The following is a 24,529-nucleotide window of genomic DNA, read 5'->3' on the forward strand; positions in this document are numbered from 1 at the left end:
GCATGCATTGCGACATGAATAAATGATACAGGTAATGTTGAGGTTTATGCGTTGTTGAGGATTTGTTTCTCACTAAAATCTTTTTAACAGCCTACAACAGTTTTGCATTAATGATAAACAAATCCAAGTCTGCTAAATAACAAATTACTGAAGACATTTTGAGATAGGCTAAATAAATAAAAATCCAAATCATGTTGCCTTGATTTTTATAGTTGCATGGTCTGCAGAGGCTCCTACAGAGGGAACAGGACCATGGCTGGGGTAACCAACTGGAAGTCCTGATCTATGTTTACTGGCTGGCTCATGGACTGTCCTACTCAGTTGTATCCCGGGTTTTCAATGTGCCCAAGTCTACAGTCCATCGCATCATCCACAGAGTTGCACAAAATATAATGACCAACCTGAAGCGAGCCATTTCTTTCCCACTGGCAGGAGAGCTTCATGCAGTTGCTCAAGGATTTGTCCAGCTATCAGGAAGCCCTGCATTCAGCAATGTTGTGGGAGCAATAGATGGCAGCCATGTCAGAATTAAACCTCCTCAACAGTACAGATTAGACTACCTGAATTACAAAGGATTCTATTCACTTAATATGCAAGCAATATGTGATTCTAATGGCAGGTTTCTAGATATCTTTGTCGGTTACCCAGGATCAGTTCATGATACACGCATCATGAAGAACAGCAGCTTTTACAGGGCAAGACAGTATCCTCCCACAGGTTACATCCTTCTGGGTGATGGTGGCTATCCCTGTTTGGACACACCTGTCTGCCTAATCACACCTTACAAGGAGCCAATAAATGGGCAAATACAAGGGCGCTTCAATTATCATCATGCCAGGGCCCGCAGCATAATCGAAAGAGCTTTTGGGATGATGAAAACCAGATGGAGGTCTACGCTTTTCAGAGCCTTGGAGGTTAAACCCACATTTGCACCTCTGGTTATTGCGTCCTGTGCATTTCTCCACAATGTGTGTCTAGATAATGAGGACTTCCTGGAGCCAGATGAAGATGCAGATTTGGACATCCTTGAACCCCAACCACCCTGTGAGCCCCTAGCGGTTAACGAGAGCTCTGGGAATGCTACAAGGGACAGACTGGCTGCCCTGGTCTCAGGCCATGTGCAAGACCCTTAAGGATGTCTGTACTGTGTATATAGTTTGTCTAAAATGTGAAAAATGGCTATTTGCCATTGTATTGTTTGTATACACAGATAGTTTGCATGTTATTTGTTTACACAATCTTTTTATTGACAATATTGCACTCTCTTACAATATAAATAAATAAATAAATAAATAAATATAAATACATATTTAGATATAACAAGTGTATATAAAATAAATACTTTGACAATGTATATAAATAATAATAAAAGTGATTTCATTTCAATTCGTCTATTGTTACTAACAGAAAAGAACTATACAACACAGGATGGGGGGAACTTGTGTGATGAAAGGGAAAAACAATTACAAAACAAAGCACAGAATTATATTACATTTTAATTTATATTATATTATATTCTAATTATATTTTATCTATGAGTTTTTCAAACAGGCCTAAGAACCTATCCATTTTTGCCTCACTCTCCTCGTGCCGCTTTTGCTCCTTAGCACTTTCCTCTATTAGAAACTCCACAATAGACTTCCTCCTCTTCTTTTTTGGTGAGGGGTTTGGGGTTGCAACAGGAGAGGCAACAGAGGTATTGGCCGTGTCTGAGGCGGTGTCTGGACTGCTGGGCTCGACAATCTCCTAAGAGAACCAAAAAATATATATAATTAATAAATAAAGTGCTACCAAAGAAATAAGGTAATGGTGTAGCATTAATAACAATATCACATTACTATGTACATTACAATTCTCATATCAAGTGATCTATAATCAATAACACTTCAGGCTACATAGTGTTGTTAAAATAATTACAAATGCAATTGCAGCTAACCTTTAAGCCTTACCATAAGAATTGTTATCGGATCAGCATCAGGACCAAAAGATGCAATCACAACAGGAGGGTCCATTGAAGGCCTGCCACCCAACACCTCGTGCATGTCCTCAAAAAACTGCCATGTGGCAGCTGTTACCTGGCCAGCATCCGTTCCAGATCCTGTTTTGGGGGTTTTCAGGTCCTGAAGTGAATATAAACACAATGTCTACATTACATTTACAAGATTACATTGAACGTTTATGGATTTCCTTGACCGTTTGGAATCCCTCCATATAAACCAAGCTAGAACCACACTGGTCTCTGCTTACCTTATATATTTTTTTCAGATTTTCCCACTTCTTGGAGACCTGTTGGGAAGTGGCATGTCCCTGCAGGCCAAGTTCTTTGATCAATGTCCTGTATCATAACAAATAAGATATTATTGTTATTTACCACGCATACCACAGTAGTACAGGTCAAATTTTAAAAACACACTGCAACACCAGGTCAGTGTACAGACGGTGAGACCTGGTGTGTGTAATATTGTAGCAGAAGATGATATGAATGAGTAATTTTAACAGAATAAAAACAATAATATATATTTTTTTTTATACAGTCCAGCATACTGATCAAATGACTTAAGTACTCCCAAAGTTGTTTTGAAGAACTTTTAGACTTCAGAAAGCGGTTCTCATTTTCTGCTCGGAAACGGATGATCCGTCTGGTTTCCTGTGGAGTCCCTGCATGATTGGAAGTAGACATTGTTGAGAATAACGGTTGCCAGTGCTTGCCTTTTCTCCATACTGTGACAATAATGGTTACTGTAAGAGCCAATTTAATATTTCAATAATTTGTATACTAGTATTGTTTGTGTTGATTTTGCAAGCACTAACTGAAGGTATCATTGTATCTTTCTTTGAATTCTTATATTTCCTGTGTTTTCTGATGTATAATTTCTGTTCTGTTTCTTAAATGGTTACGCCCACTGGGGTGCTAAATATTGAACTTGAAAAAGTTTGTGCACAGAAAAAAGGAGAAAAAGTTCTTACCGTTTTGCTCTGTCATTTATGGATAAAACTCGTTTAAGGTAACACAAGTTAAAGGTTTAACAAGTGAAATCATAGGATAGGCTACAGGAGCCAACAGGATTTTGTATAATGTTGTAATTTTATGTTTTGATTAAACTCGCACTTGTTTACGGATTTTTGACTGACTTATGTGACAAGTGAGAACAATTTTTCCTGCTAATAACAGTGATGTAAACCTAGGACTTTACATTAAACTTATATCACACATCAATCTATAAAAACATAGCTTCATTAACATTACCAGGTAACTAACATTAGTAGCGCTGGTAACTAACATTAGTAGCGCTGGCTACCGAGACAACATGCTAGCGGTTTAACGATCTCTTTTATGATTGTTTTGAAGAAAATCACCATATAGGCTACAAATGGAGGTGGAGACCTTCGGCTACAACGACCATAGCATTACAACCATGGTTATCGTACATTTTACGAAGAAAATACTTACATTTGTGACTTTCTTTTGCCGGCTGTGAAGTCATCTCGCCGGTGATTCGCTGTGCATTCTGGGAACTTTTCTCGAACTTTCTCGTACCCCTCTGTTCGGAGTGTGCCTCTGAAAAACAAGAATCGGGACACCCTACCCCTAGACGTGAACGCGCAAAACGGAGGGGTAGGGCCAAGGGGTGAATTGGGATTGGGCCTTATACAGCTGTCATTTCCCTCTGATTTGAAAAGTAATGCTAAGGGCTAGGTTTAGATTTAGAGGTACGAATAGATGTTAGGACAATGTTTTTGGACAGGAATGTTGTTGCAGGATTAACAAAATATGTATTACTTGAAGGCATAAAGCAGTTGTTTGGAAAATGTTTAAAAAATACGTTTGAATGTGGGTGTAATACATTTACCAAAGCTACTGTCTCCTGTAGTTTTTTAGCAGCATTGTTGTTTTGAACGGTAAGTTTAGTGAGCTGCTTTCTCCGAATGGTTTGGGCCGCACGGAACTGGACTCGGAGATGTTGAACTTCCTGGCCGAGCTCATCACGGTCTAAACGAAGCTGCTGAACTGTTCCTCCACTTTGACTGGAGCTCAGCTGACAGCGCAGAGCTGAGATGGTCTCCTGCAAAAGTTTTGTGCAGTTTAAACTGCAATACAATCATCAAAATGGTGAAATATCACAATTGGAAGAAAAATGCTTGTCCAAAGTAGTCCAAAAAAAAACAAACAGATCCCACACTGGATTTTTGTCTGACCTGCAGCTTCTGAATGTGCTTTTGATGTGCGTCGATCTCTTTAGCACTCTGTTTATCCTTGACTTCCAGAGAGTCAATTGCGGTGATTTTGTCTTTGGTGGACTCGTTATGTTTGTGGCTTTATGTCTTGCCAGTTTTTCCATAACCCCTTCCATCTTTTCTCTTTGTATATTTGTGTAATCTGTATTATTACGCACACAGCGTAGAGGAGAATGACAGACAGTCAACTTCTTTGAATATTAATGAAGCATTTTGGGAATGAACATGTAAATAGTAAAAAGATTGACATTGAAAAATGACAGAATGATTAAAATATTTTATCCAAATAAATAAATGTTCGTGGTTCCTGTTGATGTTATGTTTTCACCCTAGACATAGTGGTTTTCACACACTTCAGCGTCGCGGTCACTAGTGTAACTTAGACGAACACTGACACCCTATGGTGAAATAATGCGTATTTTTAACGTCTCTGATTTTCCCTGGTCTTGAGGCAGGATCATGACAGGCCCATGTTTTATGTGCAAGCACATGGCCATTTGTTTGGGCCATGTGCTTGTGTTGTCTCGTCACCTAGTCCCGCCCCTTGTTATCCTCGTTTTGTCATTATTGCTTCACCTGTGTCACCCGTTTCCCTCATTAGTTTCTCCCTATTTAATCCCCTCATGTTTTCTGTCCTGTGTCGGTACATTGTCTAACTTTGCGTGTTAATCAATGTGAGATCTGTCCGTGAGAGTCTGTTGAAAGTCTTGTCTAAGTAGTAGTTTGATCCTGTTTCTGTTATAGTCTAGTTTGTCAGTCATAGTCTAGTTTAGTTACCTGTAATCCTGTCTTGTCTTGTTTTGCCCCCTCGTGGGCTTTGTTTTTCCTGTTATTTGTACAATAAACTGTGACTACTGTCTGCAATTGGGTTCATCTCCACACATCCACATAACACAATATAGAGCATAAGGACGAGACATGTTTCAAAGGTCATAGATGTTTTTCAAAGAACTTGTTCATGTCTATTAGACACATGTAGAAAGAACAAAAAAAAATGCCAGGTTACCATTACTTCTCTTTCTTTGCACTGAGCAATTTACTAACACAACCATGTTTAGATGTAACGTTTGATGACCAGCTGACCTTCACTGATCACATTTCAAAGACAGCTCGATCATGCAGGTTTGCACTGCACAACATCAGGAAGATCAGGCCTTTCCTAACTGAGCATGCAACGCAACTTATCGTCCAGGCCCTGGTCATCTCTAGGCTCGACTACTGCAATGCTCTTCTGGCTGGACTTCCAGCATGTGCGACCAAACCCCTACAGATGATCCAGAATGCTGCAGCTCGTCTTGTCTTCAACGAGCCCAAGAGGGCCCACGTCACTCCTCTGTTCACCTCTCTGCACTGGCTACCTCTCGCTGCTCGCATCAAGTTCAAGGCACTGACGCTTGCTTACAGATCCATCACAGGCTCAGCTCCCTCCTACTTTCACTCACTCCTACGAGTCTACATCCCTACCAGACACCTACGATCGGTCAACGAGCGACGTCTCGTGGTTCCATCACAGAAAGCCACAAAATCACTTTCCAGAACATTCTCATTCACAGTTCCATGCTGGTGGAACGCTCTCCCCACCCTCATCCGGAATGCAGAATCCCTGACAACATTCAAAAGACAGCTGAAAACCCATCTCTTCCGTGAGCACTTAACCTTATAAAAAAAAATAAAAAAAAAATAAAAAAAAAATCCTTTCCCTTTGAAACATCACTTATCAGGCTTATGCTACTCTGAATAATACCTGAACTTCGTATTTTGAGCACTTCTTGCGTTGTTGTTGTTTTTGCCTCTTTATGATGACTCGCTGAATTTTTGTCCTAATTTGTAAGTCGCTTTGGATAAAGGCGTCTGCTAAATGACTAAATGTAAATGTAAATGTAGATTTTGTATGACAGGGCAGCTCTTCTGAAAATGCTAAATGTACATTTATTATTTATTATTACATTGTAGTTTGTCTCTCTCTGTGCCCATTTTGATGAAGCTAAATTCTCAATAAAACTGTTTTCATTGGTATATTTTACTGTTTCTGTTGTCAAACAACGGAATGAATTTGAAATGGTGACTGAAACGCGACCCATAACCAGCTCTCCCTTCCAAGATGTTAAGTTAATCTGCACAACAATTCTGATAATCGAGCCGTCGTCTGGTGAAATCAAATTCACATAAGATAAAGACAATATCTGTGCTCTGATTTCGGCTATACTTGTGAAATTAGTGAAGCAACATAATATCTGTGCTTTACTGAATTAAAGCGCTGCTCCTCCGCGCGAGACGCAGAGAGAGAGAGAGAGCGAGCGGTGCGCGCGCGTGCTGAGAGACCAGTACCGGCGGTACCGGTAGATTCTCAGAAACTAAATAAGGTTTGGGCGCTTTGTTGAAGGGAAAAAAATCGCTAAAGGGGTCTGCAATGTCGCTAAGTTGGCAACACTGTGTATCTCCATTTTTTCCAACTAGAGGTTGGGCCACGGGTCAAACAGAAAATACGCGCTGCGTTAATCGCGCGTTAAAAAAATGAGTGCCGTTAATATGATTTTGCGTTAACGCGTTATTAACGCGTTAACTTTGACAGCCCTAATATATATATATATATTTTTTTTTTAAATGCCCACCACGTCTGCGGCTCGTGCCGAGCCGTTCTCAGCGACGGGGACAGCCAATAGCTGTGCGCTTCCTGTCTTGGAAAAGAACACGCGGACCACGCGCTCGCCGACGGCGGCTGCCGTGAATGCGAGTCATTGCCTCTCTCGACCCTGCGGGCTCGACAGGCTTTGTTCGCCATCAAGTCCGCTTTATCAACGCCTCCTGCTGGGCCGCGCCGTAAGAAGCGCTGCTCACAAAGGCCACCAGAAGTCTCTGTGAAAGAGCACTGGTGGGGCATGCCGGCGGCGTCCCCGCGAGCCTCTTTCTTGGAGTCCCCCGTCTCCTTCCTCGACGGCCAACATGGTTAAGCTGCTGTGGCGGCCGAAGAGATGGAGCGGGATGTCGTGGAAGACGACAGTTGTTTTATCCTCGCGTCTGGGAGCGAGGACTGGTCGGGATCCATCCCTGACCCCGCCCCGTTGACACAGGAGTCCAGCATGAGGGCTTCTGTCAACGCTGAGCTTCTCCGCCTCCTCACGAAGGCCGTGGAGGACCTCGGCCTTGACTGGACTATGCCCAAGGAGCCCGCGCCCAACAGGTTGGATGGCTGTTTCCTGCCGGGACGCCGCTCTGTATCTGTCTCGAGGCCCGCTCCCTTCCTCCCCGAGCTGCACGATGAGCTCTCCAGGTCCTGGGGAGCCCTGTATTCGGCCAGACTGAGGTCCTCTGTCTCTTCGACGCTCTCCGCGGTTGACGGCGCGAAAGACAGGGGATATCTCTCCGTTCCTCCGGTCGAGGAAGCCGTAGCGACACACTTGTGTCCGCCCTCTGCGGGATGGCGGTCCAAGTTGAGTCTGCCTACCAAAGCCTGCCGGACTACTTCGACGCTGATTGGCCGCGCCTACGCTGCCGCTGGTCAAGCTGCATCCGCTCTGCACACCATGGCTGTTTTGCAGATATACCAAGCCAACCTTCTCCGTTCACTGGACGAGGCTGGCCCAACGGCGGAGTGTGTGACGGACTTGAGAAGCGCGACGGACCTAGCTCTCAGAGCTACTAAAACCGCCGCCCAGGCTATTGGCCGCAACATGGCCGCCCTCACCATCACTGAGCGTCACATGTGGCTAACGCTGTCCGACATGTCCGAGTCTGACCGCGCCACCTTCCTGGACGCTCCTGTTTCACCAGCCGGTCTCTTCGGTCCCTCGGTGAAGGGCTTCGCGGAGCGATACACGGAGGTGCAGAAAACTTCTCAATCTATGAGACACTTTTTGCCACAACACTCCAGTTCCGCAGCGGGTCGCGCTAAGAAGCAGCCGCCCGCTCGGAAAACAGCGCCCCCACCGCCGCCTCACAACATCGCCAGGCTAGGGATGCACATCAGCGCTCGCGCTCTACTAGCCGCCGCAGACCGCCTCCCGCCCGGGGACCCAGGCACAAGCTCGCGCCGAGCTTTGAGCCTCCTAAGTCTTCCTAGCCCCCCTAGGAAGGCGCCGGTGGTTAAGTCCCGCTGCGGCCGGACCGCCATCGAAATCAGCACGACCCGCTCTCTCAGTCCCCTCAACGGAAGTGATTCGAAGAGTGTACTCAGCAGCCAACGAGTCAGTTCCTCAACTCGCTCGCCTGCACACAAACGCCGTTTTCACGGCGACCCACATAAATCTCAAAAAGAGCATTATGTCTGGTCATAATTCGGCTCAGGCCGAAGGTGTTTTGAATGTAGGAAAGGTGCCCACTGTCCAGTACCCGCCCCTGCACACAAACACTACCCTCTCTGTGTGTCACACTCATCTAGGGTCGAAAACAATAAAGCTGGCTCAGGCCGCTCGACCGCTAAGTGTAGGAAAAGTGCCCACTACCCAGTGTTCACCCCTACACACAAGCACTACCCACGCAGTGTCTCACACCACCACAGGGTCCATAATCAGTCAAACCGGCTCATGCCGTTCATGATTTAAGTGTAGGAAATGTGCCCGCTGTACAGCGCTCACCCCTGCCTATGAAAACGACTGTCTCTGCGTTACGCACACACATAACGCCTCAGCGTATGAACCCAGCTCGAGCTGGCGGTGTGTCAGCTGTAGATCACGTGTCTGCCTCTCAACGCACACACTTTGTGAAAAGCACCCTGTGCCTCGCGCCGCGAGCTCACACAGCCTTGTCTGTAAAACAACACCTCCCCGTTTCGACGGCTGGGGTGCTAGTTACAGAGCCGCCGCACAAAGTGCCGACTGTCCCATTCGAAAAGAACATGGTGAACAAAGTATGTCATCATGGCTGGGTCTTCGGGTTCCCTGAATATGAGCGACCGGAGCCCAGATTTCATTCTACCCGTCCATTCAGGCAAAAGCATGGGAATCGATCCCAGGGGTCTCAAAATGGGTGCTTCAGATAGTGAAACAGGGCTACTCGCTACAATTTACTTGCAGACCGCCGCGCTTCACAGCACGGGTCGAAACCTCGATGAATCAGGAAGTAGCACACCTACTTCGCGCCGAGATAGCGAATTTGCTGAGAAAAGGGGCGGTGGAAGCCCTTGGCAGAGTACCAAAGAAGGTACCAAAGAAGTACCTTAGTACCAAAGAAGGACGGTGGGCTCCGTCCTATATTAGACCTCAGACGTTTGAACAAAGCGCTGATGATACGCTCGTTCAAAATGATCACAACTAGACAAATCCTCGCTCGAATTCGACCGGGGGACTGGTTTATATCAGTGGATCTGAAAGACGCCTATTTTCAGATTCAAATAGCAGCCCGTCACAGGCCATTCTTGAGATTCGCCTTCGAGGGTCAGGCTTATCAGTACACCGTCCTTCCGTTCCGCCTGTCTTTAGCACCTCGTACATTTATGAAGTGCATGGACACGGCGCTCGCTCCCTCAGACGAAGGGGCGTGAGAGTTCTGAACTATCTGGACGACTGGCTAATTATAGCACAGTCGAAAGAGGACCTGGTGTTACACAAAGCATTACTGTTGAACCATCTGGAACAGTTGGGTCTCAAAGTCAACTGGGCCAAAAGTGTTCTATCCCCCAGCCAGGAAATTTCCTTTCTGGGGATAGAGTTGGACTCCAAGTCTATGATGGCGCGCCTGACAAGAGAACGCGCGGCAGCGATCCAGCGCCTAGCAGCGACATTCACTGTGGGGAAGAGTCTTCCCCTCAGAGTGTTTCAGAGGATGATGGGTCTTATGGCCTCAGCCTCGACATTGCTGCGGCTGGGTCTGCTACACATGCGCCCCTTCCAGCGCGAGCGTGGACATCAGGTTTGCTTTGTCTCATGGTAAATCAGACATGCGCAGCAGCTCTGACACCGTGGGCGAGGGCCGACTGGTACCAGTCCGGCGTGAACCTGGGCATAGCTTCACGAATCAAAGTAGTCTCGACAGATGCCTCCAACACGGGATGGGGCGCCCTTTACGAAGGGAGACCCTCCATGGGCCTGTGGTCAGACGCAGAGAAGCGTCTACACATAAACTGTCTAGAGATGAAAGAGGTCGAAAACGCCCTTCAGTTTTTCCTCCATGTGTTAAGGAACCACCACGTTCTGGTCAGAACAGACAACACGTCGGTGGTGTCCTATATAAATCGCCAGGGCGGCCTCAGGTCCTGGAGCCTTCTTGCAATAGCAAAACGCCTCCACATATGGGGCCAGCACAATCTGTGCTCGCTGAGAGTGGCACATGTGCCGGGCGTCCTGAACGTGGGCCCAGATATGCTATCCAGGGCCAAGCTTTGCCCAGGGGAGTGGTCCCTACATCCCCTGGCAGTGCAAAACATCTGGGACATTTTCGGCAGAGCAGAGGTAGACCTATTCGCGTCGCAAACCAACGCTCACTGCCCAATGTTCTTCTCAAAAGAAAGGGACGCGCTGGCCCTAGACTGGCCCAGGCGCCCTCTTTATGCGTTTCCCCCGGTCGCCTTGTTACCACAGGTAATCAAGCGAGTCAGGGAGAGCAAATGTTCGATACTCTTGATAGCCCCGTTCTGGGAGAATCAAGTTTGGTTCCCAGAGCTGACAGAACTGGGGAACACAACTCCATGGCCGATTCCGCTGAGGAAGGACCTGTTGTCCCAGGCCCAGGGCGCAGTTTGGCACCCATACCCCGAGCTGTAATAATGTAATTATTATATTAATAGCTGTAATTGCCTACATGTGTGGGCAATCAACTATCATCATTTCACCTCCCGGAGGGAGTGCTGAACACGATCACTCAGGCTAGAGCTCCGTCTACTAGACAGCTCTATGCGTCTAAATGGTCAGTGTTCGCTGAATGGTGTTCAGCTCATGATTTAAACCTGCTAGATTGTGAGGTAACGGTAATGCTTTCTTTCTTGCAAGACCTGTTGGACAACGGAAGAACCCCATCCACGCTCAAGGTGTATGTGGCGGCTATAGCAGCTTTTACGAAGCCTGTGAATGGCCAGTCGCTGGGAAAGTGATGACCTCATAATCCGTTTCCTCAGGGGAGCTAGGAGACTGAACCCTCCTCGACCTCCCTCGGTTCAAGCTTGGGACCTTTCTACGGTCCTAGAGGCCATGAAAGGTGGACCATTTGAACCATTACATGCGGTGGAGCTAAAGTACCTTTCCTTCAAAACCGCTTTTCTGCTGGCACTAGCCTCAGTAAAACGGGTGGGCGACCTGCACGCGCTCTCAGTGAGCGCTATGTGTCTGGAATTTGGGCCTAATGACTCTAAAGTCATCCTCAAACCAAGACATGGTTGCGTCCCGAAGGTGCTTGCGACTCCGTTTAGAGCGCAAGTTATTTCCCTCTCAGCCCTCCCTGCGTCCGACAGTGAGGCTGGGGTTAATTTCCTTTGCCCAGTAAGGGCTTTAAGGATTTATGTGGAGCGCTCTGCTGCCTTTAGGCAGACGGAGCAGCTTTTTGTTTCGTTCGGTGGCTGCGTTAAAGGGCTAGCCATCTCAAAACAGACCCTGTCCAGATGGATAGTAGACGCTATTGTGTCGGCTTATGCATCCTAGGGCCTGGATTGTCCCTTGGGGGTTAGGGCCCACTCGACTAGAGGCATGGCTTCGTCGTGGGCGTGGACAAGTGGGTCTCGCTTCATGACATTTGTATGGCAGCAGGCTGGGCCTCGCTGTCTACATTTGTAAGGTTTTATAACCTGGAAGTACCCGCCCTACAGGCTAGACTGTTCTCAGTGATTATGCTATATTGACATTGTCTACCCAACTCAGTTTGATTAGACTGTTGATATGCTGCAACGTCCTGTGGGCTAATGCAGTTTTGAGGTCGGTATACTGCCTTGACTGTATACATGTGTATGCACCTATCTCACAGTACCGAGTCGTCCCGCCCTGTTCTGCCGTTGCGACCGTTCCACTTATACATGAGCCCCGGGCTACTGCCCTTGGGACATAAGTTTTGGAATCTCAGCATGCACAGCGCTTTACATAGGGTTCCCGTAGCGTAAGCTAAACTTACGCAACACGAGAGTACTCTCGTAAGAGAACGACACTCGGTTACTAACGTAACCTCGGTTCTCTCTAGAGAGGGAACGAGTGTTGCATAGCCTGCCGTGCTTGTGCTGTGTAATGATTTCGCTTCCAGTCGACTGAAATCATAGTGCAACCTGAGCAATGGGTATTTATAGGCTAAGGCCACACCCATTTTGGCGGGCCATGACGTTGCGCGAGGCAAGCCTCTCATTGGCGCTGACATTATGCCTGACGCACTGATAGGTTGCAGCAGTTGCCGCAGAGCAGCCAATAGGTGCGCGAGCTGTCTCGCCTAGGTCTGCTTGCTGCAGCAAATTGCGTTTTACATTCTAAAAATTAAGGATAATTTTTTGCTTCAGTATTCTCAAGAAAAGGAGTTTTCCCGTGGCGTAAGCTAAACTTACGCAACACTCGTTCCCTCTCTAGAGAGAACCGAGGTTACGTTTGTAACCAAGTGTCGTTTTAGTAGCCTATATATTGATTTAACAAATACCTTGTGCGTGTGTATATTCATTGCACCTATCTGTTCTGTTAAATGGTATTTTCATATGGAAGTCCATGGTTATAATTATTCATAAGTATGCAGTGTCATAACTACATCTCTGACGTTTATAACAAACCAAACCGTTTGAAAATCGGTAGAAATTTTTGCAAGTTATGGTTATTTAAAAAGTACATGCAGCATTAAAACACAATGTTATGAGTGAGCGAGCTGCCTGTGACAAGATGGCCGCCACGTATGGACGTCGACCTCCATTGGCCAGCAGCGCGCACGAGACATCTAGCCTTTATGATATGATATCTATGTTCTAAACTGCCATCAGGCAGTGAAGCCACCGGAAGTGTTCGAGCGGCCATTGCCGGCCAATTTACGATTCCTTACCAGCAGAGGGCTCCAATGGCCGTTATACAGAGATTCTTAGCTCCGACAGCACTTTTAGCCATAATTAAACAAACAAATGCAGCATTTTGCAAACAAACTCGATCAACTTCGCAAAGGAAAACTCGACTCGCAAACAAACTCGATCTGCTTTGCAAAGGAAAACTCGACCCTGAGATCAAGTCGATCAACTTCCTCTTCTAAAACAGTAGATGGCGCTAAAATAATTATTCTTTTTGAGGTTTTCTTTTGCAAAATGTTTATTGCATATCTAGACAGAAATCCACATTAGCACTTAGTAGCAATTCACTCTCTCTAGGATAGGGGAATCTATTAGCTGAAAGCTCTACCATCATGTGTTACTTTTTGTAAATTTTTTCTACATCGGACGCATGCGAAATTACTAAATTAGTGATTATGGCTACTGAACGAATCTATTTCTTTCGTTCTCCATAAATTAATGAGAACATTTCATTTAATTGAGAGGCGGGTTTCATTTTGTCTGTCCAAAATAATAATTTGGGCAATGCATACATCACAGGCAAGTTAAGAAACTATTGTATATTGTTTGTTTTGGTCATTAATTATTTTATTACATTAACAGTTAAGATGACTGAATTCCAACTAAATAAATAAATAAGTGGGACCCTCCTTTCAATTAAATTAAATGATCTCATTAATTTATGGAGAACAAAAGAAATAGACTTGTTCAGTAGCCTAAATGTAACGTTTTTACAAAAATTTAAAAAAGCAACATAATATGGCAGAGCTTTCAGTTTATAGATTCCCCTATCCTAGAGAGAGTGAATTGCTAAGTGCTAATCTGTCTAGATATGTAATAAACATTTTGAAAAAGAAAACCTCAAAAAGGTTAATTATAGATAAATTAAGACAGAAACACACCGAGACACGAAATCCAGGGGGAGGAGTTGGATTCAGATTCAACTCCTCCCACCTAACATATCCCTAAACCTACCCATCTCCACCCCCGATCCCTAAACCTACCCATCTCCACCCCCTGATCCCTAAACCCACCCCTAAACCTACAAATCTCCACCCCCCGATCCCTAAACCCACCCCTAAACCTACAAATCTCCACCCCCGATCCCTAAACCCACCCCTAAACCTACAAATATCCACCCCCCGATCCCTAAACCCCCCCCTAAACCTACCCATCTCCACCCCCTGATCCTTAAACCCACCCCTAAACCTACCCATCTCCACCCCCTGATCCCTAAACCTACCCATCTCCACCCCCCGATCCCTAAACCCACCCCTAAACCTACCCATCTCCACCCCCTGATCCCTAAACCCACCCCTAAACCTACAAATCTCCACCCTTTAGATCTGGATCCAACTCCGCCCCCTGGACCTCGTGTACTGCAGTGAGGTGCTACTGGACACACCCGTTCACTGGTCATTTTCCTCAGCTGTTGGCAAAGACAAGTTTCAAATTATGGCGTTATATGTGTGCCTCAATCCTGAGCGAGTAATTGTAAGTTTTGAGCACAGAGAACTATATTTTGCAAGCACATTACATTATATTTTGAACAGAAATTAACAATAGCAAAAACAAAAATTCGTTTGAGCAAAGAAAAAACGATTCCGTGCTCAATAAATGTATTTGCTTGTTTGCTATTATCCATATTAACGTGCAATAATAACCCCTCTCACGCAGTTTACTCAGGTGCTCTCTCACAAACTTATTCTCTGCGCTCCTGTCAAGTCCCTCTCTCTCTCTCTCTCAACCTCTTAATTCTGTGCGCGCTCAACTCTTGACACACACGCTCGCTCAACTTGCAACAGCATTACAAGTGTGCCACAAAATCAACCAATCGGAAAAATTAAAGGTCAATTGTGATTGGCTGTTGGTCTCCAATCAAATCGCTAGTAGAACCAAAGCCCGTCTTGTAGAACTATCCATAGATATCCATATATCCATATATAATCCTTTATTATATGATATCTATGGAACTATCTACAGCATCCCGGAAGCTTACTGAAAAAAAAAAAAAAAAATTAAAAAAAATAACTGACTACAGCGAGACTAATGGATTAAAACACATTTTGGTAAGTATTTTTTTTATTATTAACTTAAAAGTGCCTTGTTAGTTTTGTGGATATGGCGGCGCTATAAAAAAAGCAGTATGCAGAAACTCAGGCCCCGTCCACACGGAGACGCGTTTCGCTGTATCCGTATACATTTTTTATCGTATTGGTGTTTCGTCCACACGGATCCGGCGTTTTCGGAGACTGAAACCGCTATTTTTTGAAACCGGGTCCCAAGGTGGATAAATCTGAAAACGCCGCCTTTGCGTTTTCGTGTGTACGGCCAATCCGTATATTTTGTGAAACGATGATGTCATCACACCAAGTGTCAACTAGTCAGACACCGTTAAGTCACAGCAACTACATTTATGGTTTTTCATATTGTTCAACAAAGTTCTTGATTAAAAAAGAAAAAAGAAAAAAAGAAGCTACTGTGCCTAATATTGTTGTTGTATACAGCGCGCAAGGTTTATGCGCGAGCTCCAAGTCTTCTTCTCCGTTTTTAGTGTATGTCTGTGGCAGAATTACAGCGCCACATACTGGTCTGGCATGTATACTACATCGTTTTGAGTCGGTTTCAGTGGTTTCGTGTGTACGCAGATATTTCTTGAGACGACGCCGTGTTTACGGAATTTTTTTTTTGAACGGGGAAAAAAAATATCGGATAGGGAAAGCTCTGGCTTCGTGTGGATGTGGCCTCAATGTGGCATATAATGATGGTTTGAGGCTGCTGCTTAAATTGCCACGATGGGGCAGTGCGAGCCAAATGTGTGTAAGTGTTAATGTATTTACGTGTCCTGCTGTACTCAGGAATCTCACGTACAGATGTATGTAGATTAGCAGAGTCATATAACAGCATCATCGCAACACTAGTGAACCCTGCATTGAGTGCAGTTAGGTTCACTTCGAGATTGTGGAACCACTGGCGTTTTAGTCTATATGCTAATATTTGAACACTCTTTTTGTGTATTGTGGAATTTTGACTGTTGTAGTCTTTTTTTTTTACTATGTGTTTGTATAGTGCTATGGACCATTTTTTATGTATGTCCTGAATAAAGAATATGATGATGATGATGATGATGATAGCAAACAAGCAAATACATTTATTGAGCACGGAATCGTTTTTTCTTTGCTCAAACGAATTTTTTTTTTTGCGATTGTTAATTTCTGTTCAAAATATAATGTAATGTGCTTGCAAAATATAGTTCTCTGTGCTCAAAACTTACAATTACTCGCTCCGGATTGAGGCGCACATATAACGCCATATCAAATCAGTGCTTCTCCCGGGAGACTAGCGCTAAATTAATCCCCAAGTTTAGCGCCATCTACTGCATTAGAAGAGTAAGTTGCTCAACTGCATTTGTGAGAAAATCTGCCTGGACAACATTTGTGAGAAAATCGAGCCGAGAGATCTCATAAAAAGCCAAGTGTCACACAATCATAACAGACAGATATGCATTTGTATGCACTAGATTTGGTATTTGTTCAAAGGTTACATGCAATTTGTAGGATGGTTTGTATTTATTTGTGAAGTATTATCTTGGCTCATTTATTTATATTTGCAAAACACAATACATATTTGTTACTCCACTGCATTTTCACTCAAGCTGACCTTTGTACTTGTACATTGCTTTCTGTTTGTTTGCGAGTCGAGTTTTCCTTTGCAAAGCAGATCGAGTTTGTTTGCGAGTCGAGTTTTCCTTTGCGAAGATCAAGTTTGTTTGCAAAATGCTGGATTTGTTTGTTTAATTATGGCACATAATTCGTTCCATAGTCCCGCTGCAGCATAAGTACAACTGTAAAACACCGTTCACAAAAGGATGTAGAAAAACTGCCCACAGGTTGTAATTCAAGCCCTATAAGTAGTAATTTATACACACAATTGACGCTATTCCCGTGTTGTTTTCTCCGATGCAAGAGTAATGCTTCTTCAAAAAAAAACAACAACAACAACAACAACAACAAAAAACGATAAAACAGTCAACAGTAGCCTATAAGAAACCTCAGAGCAGCAATTCATAGATGTTCCTACGTCACTACAAATAGAACACCGCCATATTTACGACTGACTCGCCCGGTATGGCCGCCCAAACTGCCCATTGGAATGAGAGAGAGAGACAGAGATACCTGGAGAAAATTTCAATTTTAGGCTCCGATCCTTATTTGTTACCCCCAGTTTTCTTTAGTCCATTATTATCTGCCCCAGGCTTGCCCCAATTGGCCTTCCATGATATAGAAATACTTAAGTCATAGGGCCAGTTGTTCAAAGGTAAACTGATCGGATTTTGGTTATTGGATTGGATCAAATCTTGAAAATGGGTTGTTCAAAAGGGAAAGAAGGAATCTGAAATCAGATTAGATCATGGAATCCAATCCTAGTTTTAATCTGGATCAAACCTTCAGTTTGTGTTATTCAAAACTTGTCAGTAGGATTTGGATAACTTTGATCCAAAAAAACAGGATTATCCTGATCCCAATCCTGTAGGATTTCAAGGTGGATTCCAGGAAGAAAATGTAGTAAAACTTTAAAATTGGTCAAAAATACAACATTTGTATCATGTAATATACACACACACACATATTTTTATTTTGCTTTTGATTAGCTTAACTGTTAAAGTAATACATTAGAAGTAGACATTAGACTACATATGGTAGCCTACTTCGGTAGCCAACTGTAAAAAAGAGATTTTGAGCCGCCATTAAATAATCCCCAAACAGCTGTAAAAATCAAACAAAAATATTATATTTAATTCAAAGTGTTTTATCACTGTTTCTAAACTACATTGGCACAATCATAAGAGATGAACCAGTCAAAAGATCTTTGCAAGCGAACACAAAGTTTTTTGGTTGAATGCTATACGAAACTTTTGAGAAAAATATATAAAATTAGAACGCAAAAGCATTGAAATATTTTTCTCATATTTTTTACATGACCATGTCCCTTTGGGGGTTCCGTACAGCACCAGTAATCTAGATTTGGTAATCGGAAAAAGTTTACATCCAGAATAGATCAGGGTGATCCAATTCAATTTTGCTTTGAAAAACCGGCACAAAAGTAAGATGGATTACCTGATCCTGGATAGCAAAACATGGGATTTCCAAATCCAGATCATTCTGATCCAGATTAAACTTTTTGAACAACTGGCCCATAGAGCTCGTTCATGAGAGTCGAGGCGATGTCATGAATGAATCTGTGAATCTGCAGCTGTTCGGCTGGCATGAATGAATCCATCTAATCCGTACAGCAGCACTCGCAGAGTCCAGCTGAACACTCTGTCCGAAAGAACAGATGTTCAATTATAGAGAAGGTTTAATACACACAAATATCGAAATGAAAGAATCTTTCGAGTCGAATCTTTTTGAATGATTCACTCATGATTCGGCTGCGATTAAAAGCTATCAAGAGGTAAAGCTCGTCATCATGATTATAATATAACGACTTAAATTGCAGTTTGTTCATAACATAAAGCTTACAACCTGCATCCGCCTCCGAAGTAGACTAGGCAGAATTTCTGAAAATGTGCTTATTTAAAGTGCTGGAGGCATTTTGTGATTATTTATATTGTACAACATTTCTAGGGGTATTAAGGGGTGCTGAATCCAAATCTGCTGTATATGAAGCTCAAAAATGTCCCAAAATGCCTCAAAATTGAGAAATTCAAAATGGCCGCCACCACCAGGCTAAAATCTATTTTTCAGTATATCTTTTTGACTAAACAAGGTTCAAACATGAAATAAATGTGCTTTTGTAAGTTTTCCTACATGGGCAATTCAATGCCATATTCAGATTTGAGATGTAATGTGAAGAAACTGCTTAGATATTGCAAAAAATAGTTGGTTTTAACTATGAACTATTATTAACTAATTAATAATTAAGTTGTTATTAATAATATTATCAGGCTACTTAGTTTGTATTTTGTTTTGAGGTCAAATGTGTCAAATGTACTGTAATGCACTCCCCCACCTTTGCCCTCCCCAATATCACCCCACCCCTCCCCCGATCTTAGCCTTTCTCACACTTCTCAGAACGGCTGATCGGAAACATAAGACAGCTAACAGGTAAAGTCATGTCCAGTGTATATTTTCATAATGTGACATGTTTCCATAAACATCCCAAGGGGATCAATAACGTTTCTATCTATATATCTATCTATCTATGTAGTTTAAATAATTGCAGTATATATTTGAGCATTTTTGATCACTAAAAGAAGCCTATTAGTGCGATTAGCTAGATGACATCAAAGTCAGTAAACTTAACACACTTGCTTTTACACTGACTGATTGAAGGAAAAACTTTACATTTATTTCATTTAAAGGTGCTCTAAGTGATGTTTGGGTGACGTCACTTCTTGTTGACGCTTAAAGTATTGTCAAACAAAACAGAGGCTAGCTAGACCCTCCCTCCTCCTCATCCGCACACTAACTCCCCAAACCACACCCCAAATCCTTCTTGTCGGTTATTGGCTGGAACAGTTTGTTATGTTTCGTGGTGCGGGTGGGCACAGTTTGTTTTTGTTGCTGTTTGTGGAGCCTGGGGTGTCTGCAGAGACCACTTTTTTTTACAGTGTGTTCAGGGGACAGGTAGCTACGGATAGTGAGGAGATGTTTGCTGTATGTGACAAAAAATGTTTTGGCCTAAAAAACGCGTGACATCACTTAGAGCACCTTTAATTTATTTAAATGTAAATCTCGTTGGGTATTTTTCTACTTGAACCATTCAATCCCTTTTAGTAATCCTTCATGATTTATTTATTTTTTCTATTGAAAGGCCTCCCACGGCCCACCTACAATACCTCCGTGGCCCAAGTTACCAATAGATACCAAACGAAGTTCATCTGCATCCACCCCAACTCTGCAAAATGTTACTCTACGGAGCAAAATACCTCCAATAGATTGGAAGCAGTGTATCTTTTGCCAACAAGATCAGAAAGAAAAACTACACCACAAACGGCAACAAAAACAAACTGTGCTCACCCGCACCATGAAAAATAACAAACTGTTCCAGCCGATAACCGACAAGAAGGATTTGGGGTGGGGTTTGGGGAGTTAGTGTGCGGATGAGGAGGAGGGAGGGTCTAGCTAGTCTCCGTTTTGTTTGACAATAGTTCTTATTCGATCTACGTCATCAATGTTCGCGGCGGCCATGTTGTTGACATAGAAACCACGGCAACTGTCAATCTGTCAATTGACAAGCGAGGCAGCGTCGGTATTATCCATGGCATTATCGCTGTATTTTTTTTTTTAAACAGCGCGATGGTGTGTTATGTAATACACGGCTGTTCTAACAACAGCAATAAGAACCCCGGAGTTAGTTTTTATGCGATACCGACTGTCAGAAAACGTGAAGGGAAGGAAACAGAGGAGTTGAGCCAGCGCAGGAGAGACTTGTGGCTAACTAGGATAAATATAGGCTAAACTTTCAGCTAACTCCCCACAGCAAAGTCTGTTCCCATCATTTTACCACATGTTAGGGGGGATTGGGGGGATGTAAAAAAAAAATATTGCATGACAATAAGTGTATTGTGATTGTCAAAACATTTTAGTAACTAAACTGATTTTTTTAGGTTTAGTGACAACATGTTGCAATGTTTACATGGTACAATTTCTGGTAAGCTACCGTTACGCTTTTTTTATTATTTCAATTATTGTGATTTGATTTAATATTGACTCATTTGGATAATATTAGGTAGGCTACACAAGATAGGCGTTAATTTTTCTCAAGAAAAAAACAACTCACCTAATGCTGTAAACATACAGAGAGAGATATAATGCGTTTTTTTAATTATAATAAGTCAAGTCAAGTCACGTTTATTTGTATAGCGCTTTTCACAATACAGATTGTATCAAAGCAGCTTCACAGTATTAAATTAAAATAATACAACAAAGTTTGTTTCAAGAGGAATTTATTGATTGATAAAATTAAATTAAATATCCCCAAAAGAGCAAGCCAAAGGCAACAGTGGCAAGGAACCGAAAAACTCCATCAAGTGACCTAATGGTGTCCTAAAACTCCATCAGGTGACCTAATGGAGAAAAAAAAACCTTGGGAGAACCCAGGCTCAGTCGGGGGCCAGTTCTCCTCTGGCATTTATGAGCTAGAGGCCGGATTGTAGTTCGAACTGTAGGATTATATGAATGCCTGGCTGAAGAGATGCGACTTTAATCTAGTTTTAAACTGGGAGAGCGAGTCTGAGCAACGAACAGTATCAGGAAGACTATTCCAGAGTTTTGGAGCCAAATGTGAGAATGCTCTCCCTCCTTTGGTGGTTCTGGATATCCTAGGTATGACCAAAAGCCTTGAATTTAGTGATCTTAAAGAGCACGATGGATTATAGGGTGATAATAACAACTTTATTTAATAATATAAGTACAAATATAATAAATATGTAATATAGTACACATACTTAGCTAAATACTCTCTATAGCTCTTTTTTTCTAGCCAACTAACGTGCTATAGCCTATATTATGGTCATCAAATGGCTTTCCTGAGGTAAATGTTATGTGACATAATTGTTCTCCAACTGTTTTGTTGACCCCTTTGTTTGATTGATTGGTCGATATTATGTATGAGGAACATACATTTCGGTAAGTTGTACTGTATCTTTCAACATTGTTCATTCGTGTTTATTTACTAGCTAGAGATGATCGGTTCATGTGCCGCTAGGGATCTGTCGCGTCACATTTACAAGCGCCAAAACTGTGTTTATTGTTTGAATTTGAAAAGTGACAGAATCTGAGAGCTGAGATTTTTTTATTATCATAAGTAACCTGCCCTGTCTAGTCTGTCGGTCTCCGTGTCCTCTTTGCTTCGTGATTTTTCTGTGTGTGAGAAAATGTATGTGGGGCGTGAGAGCGTGTGAAAAGTGTCAATTGCGTGTGTCTCACGGTGAATGCGTGAGAGTTGGCAGCATAAGTTACGGCTGGCAATAAGGACGGATCTTTCTTTACTTAAGACTATTGGGTCTATTTGATATGGGTCCACACCAATCAAGCTTATCTTCTCTTGATACCGAAGAGATGAAGCCATTAGGCTACTGCTCCCCTCAACTCAAATCTGCGTGCGGCTAGGGGCAGGACAGATGTCATGTCAACAATATGGCCGCGGTTAGCTACTTCCAGTGTTTGCGAATAAGGCCTATACTTTAAGCGTCAACAAGAAGTGACGTCACCCAAACATCACTTAGAGCACCTTTAAATGAAATAAATGTAAAGTTTTTCCTTCAATCAGTCAGTGTAAAAGCAAGTGTGTTAAGTTTACTGACTTTGATGTCATCTAGCTAATCGCACTAATAGGCTTCTTTTAGTGATCAAAAATGCTCAAATATATACTGCAATTATTTAAACTACATAGATAGATAGATATATAGATAGAAACGTTATTGATCCCCTTGGGATGTTTATGAAAACATGTCACATTATGAAAATATACACTGGACATGACTTTACCTGTTAGCTGTCTTATGTTTCCGATCAGCCGTTCTGAGAAGTGTGAGAAAGGCTAAGCTTGGGGGAGGGGTGGGGTGATATTGGGGAGGGCAAAGGTGGGGGAGTGCATTACAGTACATTTGACACATTTGACCTCAAAACAAAATACAAACTAACTAAAAGTAGCCTGATAATATTAATAATAATAACTTAATTATTAATTAGTTAGTAATAGTTCATAGTTAAAAACAACTATTTTTTGCAATATCTAAGCAGTTTCTTCACATTACATCTCAAATCTGAATATGGCATTGAATTGCCCATGTAGGAAAACTTACAAAAGCACATTTATTTCATGTTTGAACCTTGTTTAGTCAAAAAGATATACTGAAAAATAGATTTAAGCCTGGTGGTGGCGGCCATTTTGAATTTCTCCATTTTGAGGCATTTTGGGACATTTTTGAGCTTCATATACAGCAGATTTGGATTCAGCACCCCTTAATACCCCTAGAAATGTTGTGCAATATAAATAATCACAAAATGCCTTCGGGGTTCTGATTTTGTGAAAATTGACCCTGTCTAAAGGAGAAAGAAGCGCTGCAACTCTGGTTGAAGGCTCTGAACCTGAAAACCCCACCCAAACGTGCTTTTATTTGTTCCTTCCACTTTGTGGATGGAAAGCCAACTGAAGAACATCCCTACCCTGAAAAGTGGCTTGGCTATGAAGCTCTGTTGAAGAAGTCACGTCGGGTGCTAGTTAGGCAGTCAGGTACGTCGTTCGCGAATGGAGTACGGAGGTCGGAGCCAGCTGCAAATGGGTGGGTTAGCAGCAAGTGGGTGGAGCTTTAGCCGCAAGTGGGCTGTACAAGCTTCCAGAGGATTTTGATTGGTTTGATTGGTTTATTTATATATCACCTGTGTTGTAGTAGCTATTGGTTTATGCTCCACAGTTGGTGGCGGTAATGTGTACGTTTTGTTGCGATCCATCAGAAAAAAAAAAAGAAGAAAACCACTTTCACATGTCAGCGTGCCGTTGAGATGAAGGGGTAAGCTTGTTGTACAGTTTTTAGTTTTGTAAAAAAGCATTATACGTTCTGAAAAAGGCCATTTCATAATGGCGTTTGTACACTGTTTTTAGTCTTGATGTATTAAAAAAAGAATAAGGGTAAAGTGTATCCAAATAAATTTCTGTAGTTTTTTTAGTAGCACACAAATTACAACATCAGGAGGAGAGGCTGGCCCACAGCAGCAGCGCTCTGTGTCTGTTCTTATACCTGTAGCTCCACAGGGGAGCAGCAGTCAGGCTGCGGCCCAGGATTAATAGCCTACATACATATAGATGAATATCAATATCGTGTCATATAACGCACGAGGACTGCGCGTTGGGCACAGTGAAGCAGACAAATCGCGCCGCCTAGTAGTGGATAAACTTGTGGAGGCCTGTGATGTACTATGTGTTCAAGAAACCTTTTTACCAAAGCAGGATTTAGAGGGTCTAAATTCCCTGCATAAAGACTTTTATGGGGCGGGTGAATCTACTACTGACCTGAGTACCAGAATTGTTCATGGTAGAATACCTGGTGGTGTTGCCCTGTTATGGCATAAAAAATATGATCAGCTGGTCAAGGTGGTTAGACTGGATGTTGATTGGGCCATAGGAATTGAGTTTAATTGTGGTGATGATAACTTCATTATCTTAAACATTTACACACCCTATGAGTGTTCTCAAAATGAAGAGGAATATCTTAATAGGTTGGCTTGTGTTATATCCTTCATTCAAGATAATGCTTCCACGTGCTTCTTTATTGTGGGTGACATGAATGCTGATGTTTCTGATGGCAGAGCTTTATTTGCCAAACATTTAATGCAGTTCTGTTTTGATAATGGTCTAATT

At 42.9% G+C, this 24,529-nt stretch overlaps 1 protein-coding gene across 4 annotated transcripts; it reads right to left on the bottom strand.

The window, feature by feature from the left end:
* Window positions 1–1,210: 1,210 nt before the first annotated feature.
* LOC309513878 (uncharacterized protein) lies at window positions 1,211–23,843 on the bottom strand. Of its 4 annotated transcripts, none has more exons than XM_082189970.1 (7): window positions 5,014–5,134; window positions 4,198–4,378; window positions 3,452–4,064; window positions 2,565–2,658; window positions 2,248–2,335; window positions 1,950–2,120; window positions 1,211–1,746 (listed from the first exon to the last, which is right to left on the bottom strand). In XM_082189970.1, the coding sequence occupies exons 3-7, from the start codon at window positions 3,483–3,485 to the stop codon at window positions 1,522–1,524; spliced, it is 612 nt and encodes a 203-aa protein (XP_082046096.1). In that variant the 5' UTR covers window positions 3,486–4,064; window positions 4,198–4,378; window positions 5,014–5,134; the 3' UTR covers window positions 1,211–1,521. The 4 variants fall into 4 exon arrangements, with proteins under 4 accessions (XP_082046096.1, XP_082046095.1, XP_082046098.1 ...); XM_082189969.1 differs by having other exon boundaries at window positions 3,452–4,089; XM_082189972.1 differs by lacking the exons at window positions 4,198–4,378; window positions 5,014–5,134 and adding an exon at window positions 23,338–23,843.
* Window positions 23,844–24,529: the final 686 nt, after the last annotated feature.

The sequence above is a fragment of the Leuciscus leuciscus genome (assembly GCF_965113295.1).
Source record: "Leuciscus leuciscus genome assembly, chromosome: 14".
Classification (NCBI taxonomy): Eukaryota; Metazoa; Chordata; class Actinopteri; order Cypriniformes; family Leuciscidae; genus Leuciscus; species Leuciscus leuciscus.